The 9,694-nt window shown below is 61.0% G+C and overlaps 1 protein-coding gene across 1 annotated transcript; it reads left to right on the forward strand.

Moving 5' to 3' along the window:
* The first annotated feature begins 262 nt into the window (after positions 1–262).
* GADD45B (growth arrest and DNA damage inducible beta) lies at positions 263–2,380 on the forward strand. Its single transcript, XM_043466085.1, has 4 exons — positions 263–533; positions 640–741; positions 1,138–1,360; positions 1,627–2,380. Exons 1-4 carry the CDS (start codon positions 490–492, stop codon positions 1,738–1,740), a joined length of 483 nt encoding a protein of 160 aa, XP_043322020.1. The 5' UTR covers positions 263–489; the 3' UTR covers positions 1,741–2,380.
* Positions 2,381–9,694: the final 7,314 nt, after the last annotated feature.

Here is a 9,694-nt window from a genome sequence, read left to right on the forward strand (position 1 = left end):
AGAAAACTTCTGCTTTTTTTTTCTTTTCTGGCACTCAAGCTCCCCCCCGCTCCACCCCCCCGGCGCCCTCCTCCGGGCTCTCTCCCCCACGTGGGGCACCCCCTCGCGGCGCCCCGCCCCCTCCCCGCCGCTGGCCAACCGCAGCGCGAATTTCTCTCGCCTTTGTGTTTTGTCCAATCAGAGGGGCGAACGGGTCACTGGGGCCACGCCCCCACCAACTTCTTTGTCTATAAAATACGGTGCCTGTCCCCGCAAACTCAGATCGCTGACGCCGAGGACTCGGATCTTTTGCAGTTGCTACTTGGATTATTCTTGCTGAGACACTTGCAATTTTTTCCGCCTTTTTTGGGGTGGGTTTCGCTGCTTTCCGAAGGTCTTGACGAACGCTTGGTCTCCGTGGGAAGGCTTTGGCTCTCCAGCCTTGGATATTGCATTTTTTTCCTTGAACCTGTCGTGAGGCTGTTTTCCACTGTGGATTATAACTGCAACATGACACTGGAAGAGCTCGTGGCGTGCGACAACGCGGCGCAGAAGTAAGTAGCGGCGCCCCCGCCGCCTGAGGTCGGCCGGGCTGGGCCGGGCGGGGACGGGGCGCCCCGTGCCTGGCCTGGTGCTGACTTCAGCTCTCCTTGGCCCCAGGATGCAGACGGTGAGCGCCGCGGTGGAGGAGTTGCTGGTGGCCGCGCAGCGCCAGGACCGCCTCACCGTGGGGGTGTACGAGTCGGCCAAGCTGATGAATGTGTGAGTCAGACTCTGTCTCCCGGCTGGGCGCGGGTGGGGACCCCCTCCGCTCTGCAATCTCCCTGCTGCACCCCTCTCTTGCATGGGTCTGGGACACCCCCAAGTGTCCCCATTGTGGGTTGGGGACCTTTCTGCTTGTTTTTTTTGAGGCGTGGAGGCTGCAGTATGCTGGGGCTACATCACTTGCAAACAGTCGCCTGTTTGTGTCCCTGACCTACCCCCCACCCCCGCCGGCCTTTGAACCGAGCATCTTCTCCCCCACCCCACCATCTGCTTGCAGACGCCATCCCCTGCACACCTGCAGTTGCTCTCTGCTTTTGCAAACTCCCCGCCGCACGGGAAGGGGGGCCCTTCCGAGTCCCCAGCTGATCCACCCATCCCCCTCTGTCCCCTCAGGGATCCCGACAGCGTGGTCCTGTGCCTCCTGGCCATCGACGAGGAGGAGGAGGACGACATCGCCCTGCAGATCCACTTCACGCTCATTCAGTCCTTCTGCTGCGACAATGACATCGACATCGTGCGGGTGTCTGGAATGCAGCGCCTGGCACAGCTGCTGGGCGAGCCGGCCGAGACCCAGGGCACCACCGAGGCCCGGGACCTGCACTGTCTCCTGGTCACGGTGAGCAAACTGGGCCTCCGCCCCGCCCCACCCCCACCCGGCACCTGGGCCCGTGTTTGTCAACAAAGTGGAGCTGGCGGTGTGCACCAGCTCAGCGCTCAGCCACGCTTGGCATGTCCCGTGGGCAACCCGCTGGCCTCCAGGCCTCTTCACCCATCGAGTTATTTTGAGCCAGCCTGTTTTCCCCATGGGAGCCCTGGGAGAGGGAAACTCCCCACCCACTCCTGGGGGCTCCTGCTGAACCCGCTCTTCTCGCCCTCCCACAGAACCCTCACACAGACACCTGGAAAAGCCACGGCCTGGTGGAGGTGGCCAGTTACTGCGAAGAAAGTAGAGGGAACAACCAGTGGGTCCCCTACATCTCCCTCCAGGAGCGCTGAGACCCCGCCGGGCATCGGAAACTGTTGCTGCCGAAAACACAAAACCACATAAATATTTGACCCCCCCTCCCTCCCAGAACAACCCCCCCCAACAACCCAACCCGTGAGACCATCGGGGGCAGGATCGCTGGAGACTGAAGACAGGAGAGGGAGTGCGCGGCCGCCCCAGGGCGGGGAGCCTGGAGCTGGGGGCCAGCGGCGGCCACTGTGTGAGGAGAAGACAGGACCCGGGCCAGCAGGAGAGGGGACCCGGGAGCTCAGGCCTGGTGACAGAGCAGACGCAGGAGCCGGGGAGCTGCTTGCAGTCCCCACCGAGGAGGGCCTGGGCTCCACACTTCGGGGGTGGGGTGGGACTGACTGCAGCCCCCACCCTTCCTGAGATCGGAGCTGACATCTGCAAAAAACGGGCCTTGGTTGGCCGAGGGTCGGCAGCCCGGCCAGGACAATACTTTGGGACTTGGGAGCAGGGGTTCGTGTTGCTCTGTACCCATGAACTCCCAGCTTGCAAACTCAATATATTGACAATCTATTTTGTTACTTGCACTTGTTACTTGAACCACTGAAAGACAGAGGGGAAGCTTACAGATACATATATTTTTACTTCTACTATGATGGCCTTGTAATAAATTTTTAAAGCTTCTGGGTTCTTGTGTATTTGCAGTCCAGCCTCTGTGAGGGACCAGGTCCCCCCACCCCCGCCCCCGCACTCCAGCAGTGTACCCCTGCACCCCACCCCCCACCCCCCCCCACCCCCCCGCAGGCTCACCAGGAAGTGTTACTTAAGTCCGAGTTAGCCGCTCCAGGCTCCTTGCAAAAACAGTGCCTCTTCTCTCTGCAGCCGGCGCCACCCAAGTCCAACAAATCTTTGCCTCTTTTTTTTCTTCTCCCCTCCTCCTGCCCCGTAGCAATTAACAGACCGGTTTATTACGAAACCTGGCCGCCGTGCGGCTGCTGTTACTGGCGGTGCTGGAGCCAACCCCAGGTTCTGGGCACATGAAGACGCACCCCTAGGGGGCTGGCTGCAGCCCCTGCCTGTTCAGCTGCCACCGCAGCCCAGCTCCAGAGAGGTCAAGGGGCCACCTGTGACCACACAACGAGGTGGGCTTGGAGCTCAGAGCTGCTCCTGGGCTCAGGCCTAGCAAGGAGAACTTTGGGGATCCCCCAGAGGGCACCCCCCACTCAAGTCTGCTCCTTCCTAGGATGGACCTTTCACGCCACTGAAGAAAAAAATTTTTTTTCATTCCTCAAACTAAAAACAACAAGCAGAAAAATACCCCAGGAAGTCGTGCTCCCGGTCCAGCTGGGCTTGGCACCCGGCTACGTTTTGCCTCTAAATCGAAACTGTGAGGCCTGGCCGGCCACCTCCTGGTTCTCCCAAAGTCTCAAGTGGGTGACCCCTGCGGCGGGCGGGGGAGGGGGGCGGTTAGGAGCGCAGCCTGGCTCGGGCTCCAGCTTCAGTCTGTCCGCCCGGAGCCTGCGGAGTGGGCTCGAGACACCTGTGCAAGACGCCCTCTCCTCAGCCTGGCACCTCGGGCCTGGGAACCAGGTGAGGGGGGGGCGCGACCCGACGCGGGGACCAGCCCAGGCCGCGACCTTTCCACGGAGCCCCACGTGGGCGCGTGAGGAAAACCCCGACGGCCCCGGGGGAGTCACGGGGCTGGGGGGAGCCCCGCCGGGGGAGGATGGGGGAGTGAAAGAGCAAGGGGGAAGTCCCGGAGGGGAGTAGGTGGGAGCGGGGCGGGGATCCCTCCTGGAGGGGAGATCTGGGGGGTGGAGGAGTCGCAGAAGCAGCCCTGAGAGAGTAAGGACACCCTCACCCAGCACAGGGGAGGGGGCGGAATCCCAGTAGGAGGTGGGGGAGGGGAGGTGCTTAGAGGAGATACCCGGCTCGCGGGGAGGGAGAGCAAGAGGGGTGTGGTGGGTAGCCTACGGGAGAGGAGGGGGGTCCAGCGGGTCTAAGGGGGGTTGAAAAGAATCCCTGTGGGGGTTGGGGGAGGGGAGGTTCTGTAAGTGGAGAGACTGGAGCCCTTGGGGGGTGGAGATGGGAGTTTGAAGAGAAAGGGGTGTGGGGCGAGGACCCTGAGCGGGAGGGGGAGAAGGGCCGAGGAATCCCTGTAGTGGGTGGGCGCTCGAAGTGAGAGAGAAGACTTGAGCGGGTGGAGGAAGAGCCAACAGTCCGAGGGGAGAAGGGAGGGGGTTCCTACTGGAGTTGGGAGGTGAGGGGACGGAAGGCCCGCGTGATGGAGGTGGCCTGTGAGGGGGTAGGGGGGATGGGGAGAAGGATCCCTGAGATAGGGCCCAGAGAGGGGAGAGGGAGCAGAGGCCGAGGCTTCAGTGTGGGGCGAGGGGCACGGCGCGATGCGGAAGGACTAAGGTGTGTGTATGGGGGGTCGTTGTCCCAGAGCTGAGCTGGAGATCCCCCAGTTGGGTCAGCTTGTGGGAAAGCTCCCGCTGGCTCCGCCCGTGGGTGTGGACCGCTCTGTCGCCGTCCTGACCTTGGCCACACTTAAGGGTCGTATGACCTCTGACCCTCTCCTCCCTAAGTCTCCTGTGCAGTTGGGGCACGATCCCGGGCCCCTGGGCTCCAAGGAGACGCAGGGCATGGGTGGGACCTCAGCTGTGTGACCCTGAGCTGGTACCTTAACTTCTCTGTGCCTTTCAAGTTTCCCTTTCTGAAAAGGGGGAATAATAATGCTACCTGCCTGCCTCATAAATTGCTGAGGTTAAACGAAATATATATTCCTCAGATTAGCTTCCCTGACACAGAATGTATTAAGAGGATTACCCATTATTACGACGAGGGCTGTTATCAGCACTGTTATTATGTCCCCTGCATTTCCAGAATCGTCTCCTTTAATCCTCGCACGGCCATCCTGTGAATTAGCAGAGCCGAGACTAGGGTGAGGCGACCGGCACACACTTTCCGTGCAAAATTTAAGGCAGCAAGCGCCCAAAAACTCAGTCGGCAAGATGAAGAATATTTTCAAGCAATGTATTTTTAACTCGGATGCAAACAGAGAGAGAGAGGAAATCCCCTGGGGACCAAAACCTGTAAATCATGAGAGGATTAGCTGATTTGTCCCTCTGCTTCTCCGCGGGCAGTGTTCCTGACCCGGTTTGATTTAAACTTCGGATATTTGGGTCTTTGCAGGCGAAGAACCGAAGGCTCGTAGGGGGCGTGGCTTTTCACATGAGCTTGACTTACTAGGGGCGTGGTTTCCTAGGAGAGGCGAACCGAGGCTTTGAACTCGGCTGCCACTGAGCGAACATGGGAACGTTCAAGGTCATGGCTCTTACGTTCTCACACTAGTTCTCCCATTATTGTTATTACTACTATCGCTGCTGCTGTCGTTAAAAAAAGCATTGAGTCTTTCTGACGGAACCCGGAACCCAACAGCTGTTCCGAGGAGTTAACAGCAGCTCGTTGATTCAGTCTTCTCTGCATGCAAACACCCTTAAACTTGACCACTGTCCACTGAGGACGATGCTGTTGTTCTATCTTCCAGAAGAGAACCTGAGGCCCAGCGTGCAGGAGCCCGGGCTTGGCCAGGAGTCTTAAAAACCCAGGGATACAGGGATCAGGCGTGTGGCACCCCAATACACTCCTGCCCCCACCAGATTTCAGGGTGGAGGGGCCACAGGTCACCAAGGCTTGGCCACTGCTGCAGGTATCCCCTCGCCGAGGCTGCCACTGCTGAGGGCTGGGTACCAGGAGCCAGAGGGTACAGGCCAGCACTCTTTCCCAGCTGGGCACATGCCTGACTGGGGTGCACGGTCCTCTCAGGGTACCTACACTCACACACGCATTAGCTGTCACCCCCATCCTCCTCTAGACTTGACAATCACGAATCCACTCTTTTATCTCTGTGGATTTCCTTGTTCTGGACGTTTCGTAGAAATGGAATCACACGTTCTATGGCCTTCTGTGTCTTACTTTTCTCACCTACATGGTATCTGGGGGCTCATCCGTTTTGCAGGCTGTGTCCCTGCCAAAGTTTGAACTTGTATTGCCCGCCCTGTGTCCCTGGGACCCCAGCAGCACTAGCACCTCCCTGAAGCCCAGAATCTGCGGAGGCGTCCCACCCCACCCCTGGCATGCGTCATTGCACACCCACCCTGGGTCGAGTGGCTGCTTGCACACCTGGCCCTCTAACCTCTGCCCAGAACCCTTTGTCCTTCCCTTTCCGCAAGCTAACACCCACATACCCTCACCTCACCTGCCTCCTGCTCAGGGAAGCCCTCCAGGCAGACAGGACTGCTGAAAGCCTGTCTCCTGGTTCCATCTGCTTCCCCTACCTCACCCCTGTCTTGGAGGGTTTGGAATGACACTTCATCCTGCCACCCCCTATGCCTTAACTGTCTCCGGGTCAGGCTGCAGATTCAGTTGGGCTGGGTGTGTGTGTTAGTCATGTCCGACACTGTGATCCCATGGACTGTAGCCCGCCAGGCTCCTCTGTCCGTGAAGTTCTCCAGGCAAGAATACTGGATTGGGTTGCCATTTCCTCCTCCAGGGGATCTTCCCCACCCAGGGATCAAACCTGGGTCTCCTGCACTGTGGGCAGATTCTTTACCGTCTGTGTTTTTCTCACCTCTCTCCTCCCTCCACCCCGACTAGACCCCTCATGGCCAAGCCCCTCGTGGGACCCTCAGTGCTCCTGGAGTGAAGATTCAAGGCCAGATCAGGACTCATGAATAACCAGAGATTGACCCATTGGTCATCTGGGTGACCTGGGACAGACTGTTTTGTCCCTAAAGAACACACATACTGACCTGCCAAGGGCTGGGGCCCTGCCAGACACAGTGACACCACCTTGTCAGGGAAGCTGGAATGCTGTGGAGGCCACGCCCTTGGGAAAATTGCTTCTCCTCTTTGGGCTCAATTTCCTTATCTGTACAATGGGCACATGAATAGGAGTGCCCGGTGTCGTGAGCATTAAATGAGTGAAAATATGCAAGGCATTTAGAGCAGCCTGGAGAGACTTCCAGGAGAGCTGGTTGGTATGTGACTATATATCTGATTCTTTCTACCTGAGCTGGGCCTCTGCCTCTCAGTGTCCCTGTGAGTTGAGAACCCTCTCTGAAACTTCGTTGGATCCGTGTCACTACATGGGGTCTCTGAAGTTCACTTGTGCACGTGGCCAGGCCTTGCTGTCTTGCAGTCCTAAAAGTGTGTTCAAATGTTGCTCCCAGGGTCGAGCTCTGTCCCCTGGCCTCTGCAACCCCCACCCCCCCAGTCCTTCCTAGGTCCTCCCCTTGGCCCATGGTCCCTGTCTTCGTGTTCCGCCTCCAACCCCACAGTGCCTCACCCGCTCTTTTCTCTCTCTCCTGACCCCAGTACCCAGGCAGAGGGCGTGGCCTCCTTATTAGATAATCAGGGTGGCAGTAGTTCCCTGGGCACAGGGAGTGGGGAGTGCTGGAGGAGTCTGGCCATGTCTGCTGGAAAAGGAAGGTCTGGGAATCATGCCCCCTCCCCCACAGTTGCACACCAAGGAGTCTGGAAGACCTGCTGCAGGCTGCAGGCCCCAGACCCACCCTCCAGTGTAGAGAGGGGGCTCCAGGCAGACAAGTTCCCCATCACCCACAGCCTTGCAGATGGGTACCCAGGGACCCACGGTGATCGCCTGCTGAGACCCAGAGTGACATACAGCCTGAGTGATACCCCCACCCCTAGGATGCCGGGGGATTAGCACGTGCATGCAAACACATACACACATAGAGCAACTCCATCTGAAGAGGGCGGGGGTCAGTCTGCAGTCCCTCCCTATTCTTTCCTGCTTCCTTGTTCTTCCTCGTTCCCACCCATCCCCTGCTCCCGGGTGCCAGGTTCCCAAGCTCCGCGGCTGCTCTGGGATGGACTGGGGTGAGGGGCGTCGCGGAGGAGCCTATGACCTTCTTGCACACGTGTGCGCGCCTGCCCCAGGCGTGAGCGCGCAATTGCCTGCGTGCAGGCCCTGGATGGCGTTTGTATCAACGCGTACAAAGCAGGCGCACCATAAGTGCCTTTGGGTCCGCTGCCAGGGCAGAGGATGGGCAGAGTTCAGGCCCGAGGGGGAAGGGCAATCGCAGAGCTCGGGATTCGAATCTCGTTTTGGCGGTTAACCAGCTACCGGTGTGCGCAAGCTTGACTCAGTTTCCCCCTCCGCAAAAGGGAAAGTCTAACCACCCTCCCACGTGGCGAGGCGAAGCTGATAATACACCAGAGCGCTGGGCCCGGAGAACGCTTATTACCCCTTCCCTCCACCCCGCCCTCCCGCCAGACACTGGGCGGGGGGCGCTGACCCAGGCCCCAGACGCCCCTCCCTTCCCAGCAGGCAGGAGTCCCGGCTTCCTCGATCCTTAAATTGGATAATTGGAGACAGAGGCGGGTGTGTGTGAGACAGAAATCCCCGAGTGGGCGAAATGCAGAAACCTGTCCCCCGAGTTTCCCCAAGTCCCGACCCTCACCCGCGCCCCGCGGGTGCGTCCTGGGCGCGCAGCCTCAGCGCCCGCCACCGACCCCCTCCTGTGCCCCGCGGTGCCAGCCTCCCTGTGGTGCCCGCCAGGCGCGGTGTCTGCGGCTGCCCCGGCGTAGAGGGGGGGTGTCCAGGCCGGCGGCGGCCCCAGCGGCGTCTCCCCCCTCAGGCCCTGGCGGCGGGCGGCCGGGCCGAGGGCGGGGCGTCTGCACAGACCCTCCTTTTGTGAGCGGCGCCTTCCCCGGGCGGCCTGGCGCGCAGGGCCCGGGCACTGCGCCAGCCCCGGAATAGCCTCCCTGCCCCGCCGGCCGCCCCACGCCCCGCCGGAGCCGCCTGACCTGCCGGGCCAGGCGCGGGGGTGGGGAGCCGGCCGCGGAGGCGCGGGGCTGCGCGCGTGAGGCCTGCGGTGTGGAGCTCCTCTCGGCTGCAGACGCCCACGGGGATCATCCCCAGTCCGATCTGCGTGCAGGGCCTTCTGTGGGCAGCCCCCTCTCCTCCCTGCAAATGCTACTGTGGGCGGCCCTCCTTCCGAGCGCAAGGCTTACTGCGCGCGGGCACCCACCTGCCTGCAAACACCTGCGAGAGGCCCGCCCTCCCTGCGCGCGTCGCCCACGGTCTGCAGATACTGACGTTAAACAGCACTGTACGTGGCACCTGAGTGCGTGCCTGCACCCACTGTGCACAGGCATGACAGGCTCACCAAGGCCTATCAGCAGGCACCGAGACGACTGTGCCCTCCAACACCCGCGCCTGTGCAGGCCCCAGGAGCAGATGGAAATCCTCTGGTCGCATACCTTCACAGGCAAGCACCACGTGAGGGCCCCAAGACTGCAAACTCTTCCCCAGGTCAAACGTTCTTGTACAGACCTCCGACCCCAGGCAGATTTGGGGTGGGGGGCACCCCCTTGAGAGCTGGGACCCTCTGCAAGGGGCCCCTGTGCGTGCCTCAGTTTCCCCTCCTGAGTCTCTGCTGGTTCTGGCTGTGAGGGGCTCCGAAGGAGGGAGAGGAAGCCGGCTGCACACTCCCCGCTCCACCTGTGGGTCTGGGCGGTGGACACAGGCCGGCAAGGCTGGGGGCAGGGCCTCTCCCCATCAGCTTCCTGGAAGCCCAGGGGGCATGTGCAAAGGCAGGCAGGCTCCGCAGGCAGCTCGCCAGCGGGTGGCTTCCCTGAAACTGGGCACAGCAGCTGGGAGAGGTTTCCGGGCCGCCTGGCCCCACCTGGCCCCGGGCACTCTCGGCAGATGGGTGGGGCCGGCGGGCAGTGCCAAGGAGGAGCCTGGCTTGGCCTGCACATGCCTGCACGGGAGCCACTGAGGACGCTCAGGTACGCGCGTGTGCGCACACACACACACGCCTGTTGGGCCTGTATGTGTGAACCCTGCAGCCCATGGCCAACATGCGTGCTGTGCACACACACAGGCTTGCATTCACTTGTGGGTTGTATGCTAACCACACGACACAGGCAATGGCCCCCGGGGCTGTGTTCGGCCTTAGCTCCTGT

Source organism: Cervus canadensis, chromosome 4, assembly GCF_019320065.1.
Source record: "Cervus canadensis isolate Bull #8, Minnesota chromosome 4, ASM1932006v1, whole genome shotgun sequence".
In the NCBI taxonomy this organism is placed as follows: Eukaryota; Metazoa; Chordata; class Mammalia; order Artiodactyla; family Cervidae; genus Cervus; species Cervus canadensis.

What these genes read in the sequence shown, in the direction of transcription:
- GADD45B (XM_043466085.1), top strand. Translation starts at nt 490, where the DNA reads ATGACACTGGAAGAGCTCGTGGCGTGCGACAACGCGGCGCAGAA. An exon ending in TGCGACAACGCGGCGCAGAA is followed by an intron (nt 534 to 639) that starts GTAAGTAGCGGC and finishes CCTTGGCCCCAG; the next exon opens with GATGCAGACGGTGAGCGCCG. An exon ending in TCGGCCAAGCTGATGAATGT is followed by an intron (nt 742 to 1,137) that starts GTGAGTCAGACT and finishes CTGTCCCCTCAG; the next exon opens with GGATCCCGACAGCGTGGTCC.